At 40.1% G+C, this 17161-nt stretch overlaps 1 protein-coding gene across 4 annotated transcripts in view; it reads left to right on the top strand.

The window, feature by feature from the left end:
* The window catches only part of Rap1gds1 (Rap1 GTPase-GDP dissociation stimulator 1), a 138423-nt gene that overhangs the window by 108190 nt on the left and 13072 nt on the right, over positions 1 to 17161 (top strand). For 2 of the 4 annotated variants that reach the window (XM_051165984.1, XM_051165982.1), the window contains 7 exons: positions 2021 to 2149; positions 5435 to 5560; positions 10486 to 10629; positions 11244 to 11375; positions 12242 to 12376; positions 14031 to 14156; positions 14889 to 15025. In XM_051165984.1, coding sequence (XP_051021941.1) covers positions 2021 to 2149; positions 5435 to 5560; positions 10486 to 10629; positions 11244 to 11375; positions 12242 to 12376; positions 14031 to 14156; positions 14889 to 15025 — 929 coding nt within the window. Of the gene's footprint in view, positions 1 to 2020; positions 2150 to 5434; positions 5561 to 10485; positions 10630 to 11243; positions 11376 to 12241; positions 12377 to 14030; positions 14157 to 14885; positions 15026 to 17161 lie in introns of all 4 variants that reach the window. The other 2 variants (XM_051165983.1, XM_051165981.1) reach the window with 1 other exon arrangement.

Raw genomic sequence — 17161 nt, 5'->3', positions numbered from 1 at the left:
AATAATCTGCTATAATTCAGATGCTACTAGTGCAGTTTGTATTTTAAAGACATTTTAAAGCTCTACTTTAATTTTTTTCCTTCTTCTTTATCCTGAAACCCAAATTTATGACATTTTAAAAGTAGTCCAAGGAGTGACAGAGATGCCAAGTTAGGAGAGTGTGACGGGCCTGCTCTTCTGAGCAGCATCGTCCTGCTGAGTTACCTTACTCATAAGATGCTGTTCCCCTGGTGCCCCTGCACTGCTGGGTACTTACCACACTCACTGACAGTACTGAGAGGGTGTGTGATGCTTCCATGAGCAGACAGAGAGCAGAGTTTGACTCACTCAATGCATGCGCTAGTGCTCACGCTTATGTACCTGAGACTTAGAATTCAGCGGCTCTGCAGTATGTGACGAGGCAGTGAGGATGGGTAAATATTGCTGCTGAAGGGCAAAGGTACACTGGGCGGGTCTAGCTGTACAGACACTGCTGGTAAGTGACCAGAGTAATACGAACTTGGGCAGGCTCCTGGTGCATGGTCATTCTGAATAGTACCCTTGGACGTATTCAGTTCACAACACACCGCACTGTACCCTGTCACATGCGTGTGCTGCCTGTAGGTATTGAGAATCACTCACTGAAATGCTTCGTGGTGTATTCAGGAACGTTTTTGCATAAAAGGTATAAAATCAAATTCTCATTGAATAAACTTTGCCTCCTTCGTTTCCACTGCCAGTTTCGGGAAGCTTAATTAGACTGTTTGGACTGTAAATACAGCCCTCCCATTTTCTTGTATCTTCCTTCTATTCTTGTTTGGGTAATAGGCCCCTTTCTAGGACAGCCAAGGCTACACAGACAAACCTTGTCTCAAAGGGGTGGGGGTGGGGTGGGGTGGGGGCTCCATAGCTACCAAGGGATTTGTGCAATAAAAAGAAAATTGTAAGAAACGATTTTATCTTTATATCCTAGGTAGATAACTTTATAAAGATTCTTAAGATTAGCTTTTAAGTAGCCTGTCATTTTAAAGTTGGGGAGGAAAAAGCCTTGGAAAGAGCACTCCTGTCTTCAGATAAACCCGTTATCAACAGTAGTGCTTCATGTAAGCGCGTGGATATGCCATTTTCATTTTGGTTAATTTACCTTCCACCCTGTGACAGATATTTTATTATCACTGTCCATCAAGAAACATGGTGGAGATGCTAGGTATGTTTGTTGGCTTAAAGCTAACTAGTTACTTAGAAAATAAAAACAAGCAATGACAGTGCTGACTTCGTCCTCCTCTCCCCTCAAGGCATCTGTCTTGCTGAGATGACCTGTCTCTATAATGAAGTAAAACTGATAAAAACATGCTTTAGGTGACTCTTCTCCCCCTTGTTAAAACTGCATTCCTTCCTACCAGCCATTGCAGAACACTATGCTTGCAAATACTCAGAACCAGTCACTTTATTTGTTAATATACTTCCGGGTTTTTTCTCATTATGAACGAACTGTAATTTAAAGATTCTTCTCTTCTTTCGTGGTCTCAAAGCTTCCAAGCTAAGGTTTGTTTTGTTTTGGTTTTTTTTTTTTTTTAGGCTTTCCATATATTCTGTGAGTTGCTGTTACACAGATGTTTCTAACCCTTGCATTTAAAACCAGTGGTGTGTTTAATTATTTATATACCTTAGAAGACTGATCATCAAAGGTTATAAAGACCTCATTTAGAAGGAAAGAATGATGATTTGATAATATTTTTTAAATTATTTCATTTCTGAATTCCTGTTAATCATTGAAAAGTTCAAAAACTCAGGTCTTTTGAACTACTATGATTTAAATATTCATGTCAATGAAGTGAGTATACTTGGGCTGGAGGTGGCTCAGCCACTAAAGTCACACCAAGCCATCACACGGTGGGCTACTAAAGTCACAAGCAAGCTGTCACACAGTGGGCTTCATTTGCCTTCACCGTAGTTCCAAAAGAACCGAGTTAGAGAGGTAACAGATGCTGTGTGTTGATAATCAAGCACTTCTTCCCACTTTCTCTTTCTGTCTCCACAGATTCCCTTCAAGCTCAGCTTATCAATATGGGTGTTATCCCAACGTTAGTGAAATTACTGGGCATCCACTGCCATAATGCAGCTCTTACAGAAATGTGTCTTGTTGCATTTGGGAATTTAGCTGAACTCGGTAAGTCTACACCACAAGTCACAGCGTCATTAACTTTCTAATGCTCTTACAGTGGCCGTTTCTTTAGGAACCTGGGATCCACTTAAATTATTGTAGTTATTCAAGATACTTTCTTCAGTGATTAAAAAACATTCAGTTAGGTCTTTTTATTAATTTTGTTTACAATCATAACTGTTTTGCTTCTGTAATTATGTATTAGGATTTAAGTCTTAGGAACTTCGAGTATATAGCCCAGTAGAGCCCTTGTAAGACTTGACAAGAGGCCTGTGGCTTTATACACACACACACACACACACACAGTCACATTTAGGGATTTTGTAAAAAGACAAGGAAATACTTTAGTTTGTTAATGCTTTTAAGGTTAATTGTGTGTGTGTGTGTGTGTGTGTGTGTGTGTGTGTGTGTGTGTGTGTGTATGCGCGCACGCGCAGCACAGCATGCTTATGGAAGTCAGAGGATCCCTTGTAAGAACTGTTTCAGTCCTTTTGCCATGTGGGTTCCTGGGATTGAACTCAGGTTGCCAGGCTTGGCAGCTGGTGCCTTTGCCCACTGAGCCGTCTTACAGCTCCGTGTACTTATAAGAGCACTATGGAGCAAAATTCAAGAGAGCTTTGAAAAGAAGGCGGCAAGTAGAACAAGACCAATGCTGCAGACCTCTCTTTGTCATAACAAAATGGACGGACTGCCTCTGCCCTACCCCTCTGTCTGTTTCGTGTGTTCTCTGTCTCCTGTATTCCTTCTCTCTCTCTGCTCTGTGTATTCTCTGTCTGCTGTATTTCCTCCTCTCTGTCTTGCTTGCCCTTCCAACTCGTAGGATGAATCATTCACACAGCCATGTTTATAATTAATTATGTTTACAGAAAAGTCATTGTTTTGCCCTAATGTGCTAGTTAAAGCATAAATATATTTATTATCTTCCATTTTATAAAGAAACAAAAGGCACCTAGGCTTTATTACTGATTTTTTTTTTAAAGTTTGTGTTCCTTGCATTCTACAATTGAAACCTTTTAGTACTTCAGTTTGACTGGAAACTTAAAATAATAAAGGTGTGTCTGTCTGTCTGTGGAGATCTGATGGCAACTTTGGTAAGTCTCTTCACTGTGGGTTCCAGGTGTCATTAGGTTTGCGTAGAAAATGCTTTTACCTTCAGAGCCATCTTATCTGCCCTGGAAATATTCATTCATATTCTCTTTCCCCTCATCTCTCCCCCTCCCCACTCTCCCTCTCCCTCTCCTCTCCGCCTCTTACTATATAGCTTGGCTGGCCTAAAACTCAGTAAATAACCCAGGCTGGCCCCATTTTCACAAGAGATCTGCTTGCCCCGCCCCTTTCTTTCTCTCAAGTGCAGGGATTCTAGGTGTGGAACACCACACCCAGTTCAAAAGCATCACTACAGAGTGGATTATTTCCTAGTATGCTTCTCCCCCGTGTTGTTGTTGTTGTTGTTGTTGTTGTTTCAGATTTTAGAGACAGGGTTCTTCTGTGTAGCCTTAGCTGTCCTGAACTCTCTTTGTAGACCAGGCTGGCCTCAAACCCAGAGAAATGTCCTGCCTCTGCTTCCTGAGTGCTGGAATTAAAGGTGTGCACCACCATGCCCGGCTTCTCCTCAGCTTTTTTAAAATGCTAGGACGGTTAATACTTAGTTTTGTTTTTGTTTTTGTTTTTGTTTTTGTTTTAAGTAAGAAAGAAGCAAAGAGCATCTGGTTAGTGTTCAAAAATGTTATTTTCCTTTAATAAAATGAAATGGGTCATAGGAGTTTACACTCAGTATAACTGTAGAAATCATGTTACAATCTCGTACTGTCAGTCTTTGTATCAAAGCATAAAGAGGATGTTTCCAATCCCAGGTGACTTCCCTTTAGTTCCATCCTTCACATCACATTACTAGAACTCCACTGTAACAGCATAGCCACCAGCCACATGTGGTTGTGAACATGGAATATGAGTGGTCTAAATTGGGAATGTGATGGAAGTACAAAAGGCACAATGGATTGGAATGATGGTATGAAAATAGATGTTTTGCCAATATTTTGTGTTGATTTCATAGTGAGTAATTTGAAGCTAATGAGTAAAATAAAAGAATGAATTTTACCTGTTTCTATGGGACAATGGTGCACTAAAGAGTAAGTTCTACAACAGTTGTCCTTCATGCTATGGAAGGCCCCTTCTGTTTGAAAGCTTAAGAGAGTACATTAAAGAAAGCAAAGGCTGAGGTTTATGTCACCTGACCTTAAGAACAAGTGAGTTCCACGTAAAGAAACGACAGTCATCATTGATAGGCTGGTGTGTGCAAGCACCTGTAATTGTACTTGCTTGCAGAGGACAAATTTCAGTCTTTCCGTGGTTGTATTTCTAAATCTTGTAAATGCTTTAACTTGAGGACTTTGCAGAACTTCTCCATGACTTCCTAGGAAGCAAGGTAAGCAGCCAGCTTGATCTTGTCGCCCGCGTTCTCACTGGGCCCCAGGAGCCCTGAAACTTGTCAGGATTGAGAAAGTTGAATGGGAGGATGTGTCTGCATTGACTCCATTTTACTCTTTGAGCAGAGCGGGGAAGAGGGAGTTACAGAAACATGTGTACACATAGGTGGCCTCATGACACAAAGTAATAAGTGTTCAAGGTTGCATCTGCCTTGTGTAAGTCAAAAAAAAGTGGAGGCAGTCTAAATATGATGTGCTTTATGTGGTAAGTGTGGGCACCTAAATGCTGGTTGAGAGTGAATTTTTAGAGAAAAAGAGGTTAGACGTGCTGAAGAGGACCGGATGAATTGGCCTTTAAATAGTATCTGGGGGCTTGTTTCTTAGTACATGATCAGGCCTTAAGTTTAATATTCAACAGTACAGACACAAATGACAAAAATACAGTAGCCCTATGAGAACCAGCACAGAAGCATCTCAGCTATGTGGCACTAAAGATGCAATGCTGTCATCTTTTATTCAGCAATGTAGAATATAATTTGTTATGAACAATTTCCTTCTTTGCATGAAAGCCTTGAAACTATAAATTTATGACTTAGTAATTTTATCGTTGCCATAGCGACTATATGCTACACCAGTGAACATTTTTTATGGCCTCAAATGTAACTGGGTCAGAACATTTTCTCTATAAAGTTTCAGACATTTTCTTTTTCAAGGACATTAAAGGCCAGTTTGATGGTTCCCTGTGTATGAAGAACATTTGTGTTCAGTAAAAGAGCAAAAATGACTGAGTATCAGAAATCATAGCAGACAAAAACTCTGGGTTTAATATTGTTTGCTTACTCTAAATTGGTCTCTTATTTTTCAGAGTCAAGTAAAGAGCAGTTTGCCAGTACGAACATTGCTGAAGAGCTGGTAAAACTATTCAAGAAACAAATAGAACATGATAAAAGAGAAATGGTTTTTGAAGTTCTAGCTCCATTGGCAGAAAATGGTGAGAAAAAAACGCCTTTTGATGTTTGGTCATTAGAGAGGTTTTCAGGCTCTTTAATGCCAGCTCTTAATTCAGAGCCCTTCTTTGTGCTGTTAATGTTGGTACATTTGATTTTTGTATCTCTAAAACTTCAGCTGTATTATCTGTTCCACGGCTGTATCTATATTTGGAGAAGCTACTTTCCAAGTTTGATTTTAAAGTGTTTTTTTGTTTGTTTGTTTGTTTGTTTGTTTTATTTTATTTTATTTTAAAGTCTTATCAAAGATGCTTCTGTGGTTATTTTTGCTCTAATGTAGAAGACAAATGAAGGCTAGGAAGGTGGTTCAGTGGATAAAGTCTTTGCCACTCGAGCATGGGTCCTAAACCCCATGTAAAGTCAAGTGTGGGGGTGGGGAGAGGTGGAAACAGACAGGCCTTTGGATGCTGAGTCCCAGCATCCAAGCCAGCCTGGCCAGTTGGTGAAAATCAGGTTTAGTGAGCCATCCTTCTCAAAAAAATAGGGTAAGAGATAGATAAGGATGACCCCAATGTTGACGTCTGGCCTCTCAACCTGCATTGTCATACACAGACACACAAAGAATTTTAAGAAGACAAATGAGGTAAAGAGTTTGAACTCTGCTTATGAACCCCCATAAAAACACAAGCGGACAGCAGCTAGGATTTCTAGGCCTGTCAACAATGAGGATATTGATGGATCACACCTTCTTCGGGCAAAAAACATCTTAAGAGATGCACCCAAAAAGATAAGAGTGTATCTGTCAGGAAACAAACCAACTGTAGAAAGGATTTTTCAGATCTGCCATCTACTGCCTGCAGAGACACACACTGACAAGGCAACACACTAAATCTTTAAGAACATACAAACAGCATAAAATCTTCAGCTACTCAAATTATTGCCTAATGATTTACAATAGGGATACTGGGAGTTAGTAAGGTTGTATGTGCTGAGTAAAGTGCTTGTTAGGCAAGTGTGTGAGGACCTAAGTTCAAATCCCCAGACCCCTCATAATCCCACTGCATGTGGAGCAAAACGGAAGGCAGGGGCCTGGTGTTGTAGAAATTATAAAATATCTAATGAGGTCTGTTATAAAATCAGCCTATAATTATTTCAGCAGTATTATGTAACCCACTATCATAATCAATAAAGACACGGAAACCTGTTGTATTTTAGAATAGCTTCATTTTACCTGGGACGGCGCAGATTAACCCTCTAAACTATCCTGATTACTTCCCAGCCCCCATCCCAGGCCATCTGCTTTAATCATTTCTATCTGGGCTCCTCCTCATCCATAATCCAAACTACTCGCTAATGTCCTTCATCCGCGCTGCTTTCCTCCATCCACCCCATCCGGCCATGTGCTTCTCTCCACACTATTAGCAACTTCTTTCTTCCTCCTCCTATACCTGTCCCTTCCCCGTGATCCCCTGGCCCCAGGCCTGTGAACCTCAGACTCCGCCTCTCTCTTCTGCCACAGCATTGTTATCAACCAATCAACTTTAAGTAGAGGAAGGTTTACATAACAAAGTCATGTCTTGGGGGGGCCAGTAATTTGCATCAGAATACAAAGCAGCAGACTTCCCCCCCTCCGCCACCCCCCATTTCCGCATTCCCCCCATCCCTTCACTCCACACCTCCACCCCCTGCCTCAACAGGCTGGTGTGCCCACTGTCTTAAATAAGGCAAAGGTGAGGACCAACACAAGGTTGGCCTCTGACCTCCACGTTTGCACCATGAGCACCCACACTCAAAACCACATGCACACACAAAAGATGTAAACAGGTCACTTACTATGTTCAGAGAGATGAAAACAATCTTTAAGGAAAAAAAAATCACAGTGAAAGTTTTAAATAAGAAAAATGCAACAGCAGACTTAAAAATAAACAAATAGAAATTCCCAAATTGAAATCTCCAAAGAGAATTAAGTGCTTGGTGGCAAGTCTAACAGCCAGTTAGATATAGTTGAATTAGGGAACCTGTGGGCAGAAAGGAAAGCCTGAATGAAGTCTAAAGAAAAGGAGAAACAGTTACACAGAAGAAGATTGATCATTTGTTGTTTTACGTTTACCAAAAGAGGGTAGATGTTTAGAAATAGTGCAAAGGCAGCATTTAAAGACACGTTGGCAGAGAAGATCTAAATTTGCAAAAGATACCAAGTTCACAGCCAGTGTAGGAGACCTAGCGCGGTTTTTAGACCGTCAAGGCCACCACAGAGGCCCTGCCTCAAAAAGACTTTTAAAGGGACGTGCATACGCACATAATTTAAAATATACTAAAGAATACAAAGATAAACTTTTTACTAAACAGCACTGGGAGCAAGGGAAAATACAGTTGGAGGCACTTTCCCATTGCACTTTTCCCCATTGAGACAGGGTCTTTCTGTTATCTATCTCTGCATGTCCTAGAACTTGCTTTGTAGGCCAGGCTATCCCTAAACTTTGCCTTCCCAGTGCTGGGGTTAAAGACATGTACCACTATACCCAACTCTACGTAAATTTTTAAATTGGCTTTAGATAAGGTACTGGTTTCAATTTGCTATTTAAAGCTAGAAAGTTTATCTTTAAATATAGGAGGCTGTTCTTACACCAAGCCTGAAATCCTGAGTCCAGTCCCCAAAGCCACATAGGATGACTAGAGAACAAGTTCCTGCAAGCTGTCTTCTGATCTCTACATGGGCATACACTTTTCTCCATTCTCCCCCCTCCTTCCTTCCCCCCTTCCCCTCCCCTCTCAAGGAACTTCTCAATGTAAAAGAAAATGGGGGCGGGGGACCCACTAGAAATACATCTTTTAGTTACATAAAGTTAAATTAAAAGTAAGTTAGAGCTGATGTAGCTCAGTACTTTTTAGGAATGGTTATTGATTTGGTGAAATAATAAAAGATGGGAATGATTTATCATAACAACCAAGGTTATAAACTTGAGATACAAAGGGGAGGGGCTTGTGATCAGAAAGAAATATATAGGGGACTTCTTGAATCATTGACAATTTGTTGATTTAGGTAATAAAGAGTAATTGTCTTTTACATAACTACTTATGTCTAATAATGCATTTTTCTGTAAGTCTGGCTTTTCTTTGGCTTTACAAAAAGGCTCTATGATAGGTGACCTTAACTGCCAGATTGTGGCGTGGGCTGGAAAGTTCCGGAGGTTAAAGCTTGCCTCTGGAAGTGTCTGTGAGGGTTTCCAGCATTAACTACAGGGGGAAGACACTGCCCTCACTTTGTGCAGCAGCTTGACAGCGCTGCTGCCCTACTTCAGCGAGGCCAGATGAAGCATCAGCCAAAACATAACCAGCCTTGTTTTGTTTATTTAGTGTGCTGCAGGTTATTTAATATGTATATGTGACACACCTTATGCACTCATGCATATGCATTCAAACAAGTGATAAAGATAGTCCTTTGTGGAATGGTGTTGAAATCTGTGCTAGAATGTCTGGCTTTGCCAAAAATGTCTGGCTCATCTTAACTAAGGCAATTTAAGGTTTCTAAATCTGTGATTACAGTCAAACTGTAAAAAGAAAGATCTGTAAACTCTCATCTTGGCATATCTTACATATTCTAAATGACTTAAACTTTACTCCAGGAAGAAACTTCTTTTTCATCTCATGCACTAGTTCTATAGATGAAAATGTTACCCTGATCTTCAAGTGTTAAGTCAAAGAATTACTGTAACCTCCTTACAGAATTTCCATATAGCAGTGTTTGTATTTATTGTTTTCTCATCCACCTAATTCTGCTGAATAACAGCTGGGGACAGAGTGATAGACCTTTGAAACCTTGTTTTTGTATTAATTATTTTCATTCTATGTTTTTTTTTCTTTTTTTGCTATACAAAAAGAGTAATTATAACTTTGTATCTGTATCGTTCAAGGCTTTAGAATTTCTAAGACTTTTTTTTTTGTAATCATAGTTTTCAATAATGTCTGGACATCTCTCGTTTTCCTGTTTTGTAACCAAGGAAATGTCCTACTTTAAGTTTGGCCCGGTACAGGTGCATTTTATATATGTAAAGATATTCAAAGGAAGTTAATAATCCTGCTAACTATAAAAAGTTAAAATTTTCTATGCTAATTACCTAAAAGAGTAAATATTAAGTGTATTTATATTTTAAACTCTTTCACATGACAAATTGAAAGTACCATTGCTGTGTGTGACACACATACAGCTTATGGGAACCAATGACTAAAGTAAACCCCAACTCAAACAATACAAATTAAATTTTTTGACAAGAGGAGTTGATATGGCTACAAATATAAAACTCTCAAGAACATAAGTGGTATAATTAATAGAATAACACTAAGATTTAGTGTAAGGGTAAAGTTACTATTGCATTCAGGTTTTTTAAATGAAGCTACTACATAAATTCTTTTTTTTTTTTATGAAATAACATATTTATTGATAAACCATGAGAGGACTTAATTTTTTTCCTTTTCAGCTGTATTATGAACATTTTTAAAATGTATCAGGAAATAGAATTTACTGTAAAAACTACCATGTACCTATGAAGATACCGTCTTACTCAAAACCTATAGTAGATGTATTTTAACTCTACATAACAAGTATCTATGTGTATATAGACATATGTATATATAATATCCTAGTGCTTTCTAACATCATCATGAAATACTGATATTGGTTGCTGTTGGAGCTAAGAAAGACCTGGTTTATTTGTATGCTATAAGACATTTTGAGAGGATAAATAATTTCAAATAGAAAAATGAAGGGAGTATTGTGTAATCAAGCTGGACCATCAGATACTTGAGCTTGAAGCTCTAGTGTTGGAAGTTTGGGTTTTTGCTGTTGTTCTTTATCTAAATTGTGCATTAACTAAGCTTAAACTACGCTAGTTAAAGTTCTTTGTGGCAGATCACTTACCCCAGAGCCAGTATCATCAAAGCTTCTGACCGTGTTCACATTGCTCTTTAGATGCTATTAAACTGCAGCTGGTTGAAGCAGGCTTGGTGGAGTGTCTGCTAGAGATTGTTCAACAGAAGGTGGACAGTGACAAAGAGGATGACGTTGCTGAGCTTAAAACTGCTTCCGATCTAATGGTTTTATTGCTTCTTGGAGGTGAGTCTTAACTTCTGCCATCAGCTTCTTTAGACTATTGTAAACACTACACTAGATGACTTCATATTTCCTATCTAGTTTACTGATGTTGTGATGGTTTTGAAATATATATATATATACACACTGTGAGTAGAACAAGAAATGACAAACTCAAGAAGAAGTTAAGTCTTTGCTCTCTGCCTTCCAGTATTTGAAGACCTGTCATACAGAAGAGACAGAAATGACACCAGAGTGCTAAAAGCTGGATGGTTCTTGAAAACTTGAGCTACACAATTCACAGAATTTAGGGTCTAATTTCTATTAGTAACTTGGTATAAGATTTTCTCAGCCGTGCGTGGTGGTGCACGCCTTTAATCCCAGCACTTGGGAGGCAGAGGCAGGCGGATCGCTGTGAGTTCGAGGCCAGCCTGGTCTACAAAGTGAGTCCAAGACAGCCAAGGCTACCCAGAGAAACCTTGTCTCAAAAAACAAAAATAAAAACAAAAAGATTTTCTCATTATGAGCCTAAGGTTTTGAGAGGTGTCCAGTTTCCTCATTGGATATCCACTTGGAACAAGGGTTTCTTACTCCTAATTATATTTCTCTTCTTTAACTGTTGTTTCATTTCCCTCCAGATGAATCCATGCAGAAACTTTTTGAAGGAGGAAAAGGCAGTGTGTTCCAAAGGGTGCTTTCTTGGATTCCTTCAAATAACAACCAGCTGCAGCTTGCTGGGGCATTAGCAATTGCAAATTTTGCCAGGAATGGTATGCATATTAGTCATGATTTTGAATGCTTTATGCTTCAGGTTTAGTGCACTTGAGTGAGTGTGTGTGTGTATTCCTTTCCCAGTCACGTTATTTAGACTTTAATAACCTGAATATGCATTCTTAGATTATTAGGTTATATCTTTATACTCATGTTTACGCATGAGTAATCTATGGGTGTACCGTATCAGTTTAATAATATTTTAAAGGCACTGGACCGTTTAGCTTGTGAAATCTTAATGCTTATGATAGTTAAATAGTTAATCTAAGAACTCTTACTATGGCTGGGAAGTATGGATGGACTGCATTTTTATTTTAATTTTGCTTCAATGTGAACTATTCATGTATAACACAAGTTGAGTGTCCCATAATCCAATATGCTTGAAACCTAAAGCACGGAAGAGTTTGTATTTTCTTAGATTTTGGAATATTTTTATAGACATTAGGTGATACCTTGGCCAGAAGACCCAGGCTGAAACATGACAATTATGTGTTTCCTATACCTTTGTGCATATAGACTGAGAATAGTTTAGGTGATATTTTTAGTGCATCTCAAGTGAGCCTGTTTGATCACATGAATTCAGTCACAGAGTTTCTACTTACAGGGTCACATCAGTACCCCAAATTTTAGGCCTTAGAGTATTTCAGACTTCGAGGTTTTGCTTCAGGAATGTTCAACCTATAGACTATCATGGCTGACTCATTTTCTCCTCCCTTCTCTTTAGAAGAACTGTTTAGTAATGACCTTAAGGCTGGCAGAATATAAGGCTTGTGGCATGGATCAATGGCGAGTGTAAAAGACCTGGTGCTGTAAGATACTTACACAGGATTCTATAAAGGAGGAAATCTGTCTTTGTTTTGTGTAGATGGGAATTGTATTCATATGGTAGACAGTGGAATTGTAGAAAAGCTCATGGATTTGCTGGACAGACACGAAGAAGATGGGAGTGTGACTGTGCAGCACGCAGCACTAAGTGCCCTCAGGAATCTAGCCATTCCAGGTAAGACGAGAGGCAGCTGTGTGGCTATAACCCCTGTCAGCAAAAGGAGAGAGCCGGCTGTTGTGGCACACGCCTTGAAACCCAGCCCTTGGGAAGCAGAGAGGTTGGTAGAGGCCAATCTCATATAACCAGTGAGGTGTAGGCCTCCCGTGGCGATGGTGTGAGATGCTGTCTCAAAGGGGGGATGGGCTAGGAAGAGTCTTCAAGTTACTCAACCTTTTCCCTCAGAAATGGAGACCATATGTTAAATATATTTTCTTGACAGTACAAAGCTGAGCTCTTAAGGTAACTAAAAGACAGCCCGGGGAGATGGCTCAGGGGTTAAAGGCAACTGTGGTTCCTCCCGAGGCCCTGAGTTCAGTTCCTAGCATCATTCTCAGCTCTCAACCACCTGTAACTACAGTTCTGGGGGCAGCTGACTTCTTCTGGACTCTGCCATCCCCCACACATGTAGCCTGTACTTACACACACACACACACACACACACACACACACACACACACACACACACACACACACACACAAATAATAAAATAAAAATATTTTTTAAAAAGATAACTAAAGGAATTGATCAGCTTTTACGAGCTCCTTGCTTTCATTATATTACGTGCTTACACTTTCTTAAGTGTCTTTGGGTGAAGGAGTGACCTCAGTGCTTACACTTTCTAAAGTGTCTTTGGGTGAAGGAGAGCCCTCAGTGAGCAGAGTCCCCTAAACAATCCTTACTTAAAGCAGTAGGATCCGTTTGGTTTTGTTTCTTCCTGTGAGCAGATACATAGTTTTTGAAAATAGCCTTTTTAAAAACATTTTTTGGTTTATTTATTTTATGTACATTGGTGTTTTGTCTGTGTGTGAGAGAGAGTCGGAACCCCTGGATCAGAAGTTTTAGGCAATTGTGAGCTGCCGGGTAGGTGCTGGGATTTGAACCCGGGTCAATGTAGAAGAGCAGCCAGTGCTCTTAGCGGCTGAGCCACCTCTCCAGCCCCTGAGAAGAGCCTTGGTGTATCTTTGGATCAACAGTTCTGAGCCATGGAACGACACTGTTAGAGAAAATGGCATACACGATTCTTAAATCTACTTATTTTATTCTACTTTCTAAAATGAAATTTCTGACAAAGAAAAATAGTACAGCAACATGACGGTGCGGTCAGATGGATCTGATTTGTATAGCACGTGGATAGCATTTAAGAATGTCTATCACATTTCTATTAGTACAGTTGAGTCAAGTACAGTGATGAAGGAAAACACTAAAGTCAGTGCATGTGTGTTTTGTAAGATGTCAGCATTTTCAGATTTGTTCTACACATTTTCCTCACTAAATGCTTTAAAATTGCGTTTCAAAAAACTAGTATGATTTTGTGTTATGCCCCTGTAAATAGGATATTTACACACCCAATCTCATGGGGTTTATGGGGGGTGGGGCACAAGACAGGCTGTATTCCAAGGTGGCCCCACATTCGTCATGTAGTTTGTGAGGAGCTTGAGCTCCTGTGCTGCTGGCATACGCCAACATGCCCAGCGGCCTCACCCAACATTTCTCGGTAGAAAGGTGTAACATAGGGCCTGAGAGCTAGTAGGTGCTAGATGTGTGTTGAACTGAATGTTTATTGAGAATGTTAGCACCATTCTAACCGTGGTCTCTTTTTCTTTCCAGTTGTAAATAAAGCAAAGATGTTATCAGCTGGGGTCACAGGGACGGTTTTGAAGTTCCTTAAATCTGAAATGCCCCCAGTTCAGTTCAAACTCCTGGGAACGCTAAGAATGTTAATAGATGCACAAGGTAAAAGAAATGGTTTCCAAGTCACATTCGTGGTTGCAGTGTTCTTACTTTAAAATGCCCTTAACTTAAAAGGGACTTGATTTTCTAGATGTTGGGATTATGGACTTGTAAAAATTAAATAGAAAACAAAAGTTTAAAAGAGATTGATTTTAGACTTAGCTCTCATGCTAAATGATTTTGAGTAAAAATGTTTTATATTATTATTAATACTATGTCCTATATATGTTGATGTATTACTGGTTCCTGGGAGTTCTATGTTTAGACATTTCATACTCGTGTTTGCTGTGTCTTAAAAACCATGCTTTAATACAGTGATGGTCCAAATTTTTACAGATTTATTTTATATTTCTTTGTTTGAAGAAACAGTAATAAAAACCACTTCTAGGAATGAACTGGGTTATTTGTTTGTTTGTTTTTATGCATTTCAATTTCTTAATCCTTCCTGCCTTGATTGATTGGAGCCTTTTGAAAACTGTTCGCCAGAGTACTAACAGAGTGTTAGGGTTAACCAGGAATATAAAGTCATGTGTTCTTGAGTCTCTGTGAAAGCCTGTAAAGTTATAGAATAAGCTAAATAGCCCATCAGGCAAGGAGCATTTGCAGCACTTGCTTTTTATAAAACTGTTGCACTGTTTCCAGACCTATAATTTTCTTCCCTGCACCTGCTTTCCTGTCAACTGATTGCTTGTCAGTGATTCAGTCTGGTTTGGTTTGCCTTGTTTCCTATAGCAGAAGCTGCTGAACAACTGGGAAAGAATGCTAAACTGGTGGAGCGGTTGGTCGAGTGGTGTGAAGCCAAAGATCACGCCGGTGTGATGGGAGAGTCAAACAGGCTGCTCTCTGCCCTCATACGACACAGTAAATCAAAAGTAAGTCCCAGAGGGAGCCATACGCTGACAAGAGTCACAGTGGCCATTGTGGAAGCTAGCACTGTACGGTCTGCACTGAACGCTTACATATTCATGTAGTGCCTGTAAATATGCTAATCCCCAATGCCAGCAGGAAATAAAGATTGGGGTTTTTTATTTCATTCTGTTGCGTCATACTTAGAGGTAAGGCTTTGGTGGTAGGAGCTGAGAGAAAGTGGAGAAGGGTTTTCTCAGGCAAAGAAGTATGTACACGTACACCCAGATGTCTGAGGGCAAACAGCAATTGGATGTGTTGGAGAGAATGGGCAGGGAGCTTGTTGGGATTCAGGAGATTGTATGCCAGGTAAAGTATCTGGCTTAGGTTCTCCAGAAAAGTAGGTCTGCAATCCACTTCCCTCTAGAATCACTGGTGAGTAAATCCTATTTGGATACTCGAGGACGTGCTCTAGCACTGAGCTACATCTCCAGCCTTTTTTGTATTTTTCTTTTTAGACAGAATTTCATTTTCTTGCCCCAGACCGCCTTAAAAGGCTGAGATTGGAGGCATGTGACAACCATACCCACCAGCAGTATAAACTTCTCTTAAAGCAGTTTAGCCAGCAGAGTGTCATTATTGCATTTCTATTTAGAAAGATCACTTGAGAGTTTAATGGGAGCAGATAGAAAGAAAGAAAGAAAGAAAGAAAGAAAGAAAGAAAGAAAGAAAGAAAGAAAGAAAGAAAGAAAACGGAGTCAAAGAAAAATGTACGTAAGAGGTGATGGCATTTGTGGTTGAACTGTGAAGTCGCCATGTTGGCACACTCATTTCATTGTTCCAACTCCTGGTCCAGCTGAGGGGTGGGTTAGCAGTGAAGGGAAAAAGGACTTGACAAAGGGTAGTCAGGAGGATTGTCAACCTGCCGCGTGTCCTAGGGACACTGGGGGAGGCTGTTGCTGAAATAAGTCTTAGTTTGGGCTTTGGTACCAGGTGGGGTCATGCGAGTCGTTTGAAACGGGACACGGAAGAGCAGCTCAGGTCCCCTCACATGGATGCTTGTGCTCACTCTCCCACGGTTTTCAGAGGATTTACCCGTGGCCTTTCTCAGCCCCGTTGAGATTTCCCACCAGTAGTTCAGAGTTGAGACCATCATTCCTCCAACTAGATTACATACAGCAGCAAGACGGGCCGCACATCTGAATACGGAACTCTCACATGCGTGCTGTGCCATGCCGTCATAGGGCGAAAACACCAGGCAACCACATGGCTAAGCCACAAGCTTCTTGTGCATGGGAAAACTCATACCAACTTCTAGAACAACCATATTTAGGAGCCAGAACTTTTTAAAACACTCTAATGCTGGGCTGAAATGTAAACATTAAGATGTTTTATACATTTCGTTTATCATCTTACCTCCGCTTCTCTCTCCAGCCCCTAACACATTTTTAAGTGCCGGTTAAATATCCATCCATTATGTGGGTTCGCAGAAAGATGGAAAACTATGTCCTGGATTTTCAGAAGTGCGTACGCTCATGTGTGTGTGCATAAAGCAGGAGAAACGCAGCTCTGCGGTCACATAATTTTAGGTTTAGGTTTACAGTTCATATATGACTTATTTTTTTCACCTTATGTGTCTTTCCTACATTTCAGGCTGTGCTGCTGAGTAGCAATAGGAATGTTAGTTTATTGATGTCTGAGGGACAGTCGTTGCCTGAGATACAGACCAGGAGTGCTCATTTAAATTATTTTTTAATATAATAAACATTGAAGTGGAGTCAATGTTTGCTTTTGAAAAGCAGATTTCAAAGTATATTCTATGAAATGATTGTTCCAAGAGGTGTTATCCAAAGAACAAGGTTGTACACGGCTGACTGTGGCAGTGCATGGTAAGCAGAGGCAGGGGAATCACTAAATCTGATGCCAGCTGGATTTACATAGACCACATTTGAGACTCTGTCTCAAAAAAGAACAGACAGACAGACATAGGGCTATGTGGCAGGCTTACTTAGAGAATTCGTGTGTTCCCTCTGTTGTTTGGGGGTTAACAGCATACATTCAAACATTCCTAATGAACCCCCTGTAAGCCTCTGATAACTGGTTGATTTGACCAAGAGTTTGTTTTGCAGGTTGCACCTCCAAACTGTACACTGAACATATTT

This window comes from Acomys russatus, chromosome 23 (assembly GCF_903995435.1).
Source record: "Acomys russatus chromosome 23, mAcoRus1.1, whole genome shotgun sequence".
Lineage (NCBI taxonomy): Eukaryota > Metazoa > Chordata > Mammalia > Rodentia > Muridae > Acomys > Acomys russatus.
Note: the sequence above shows the minus strand (reverse complement) of the source record. Positions and strands in the feature narration are given on the sequence as shown.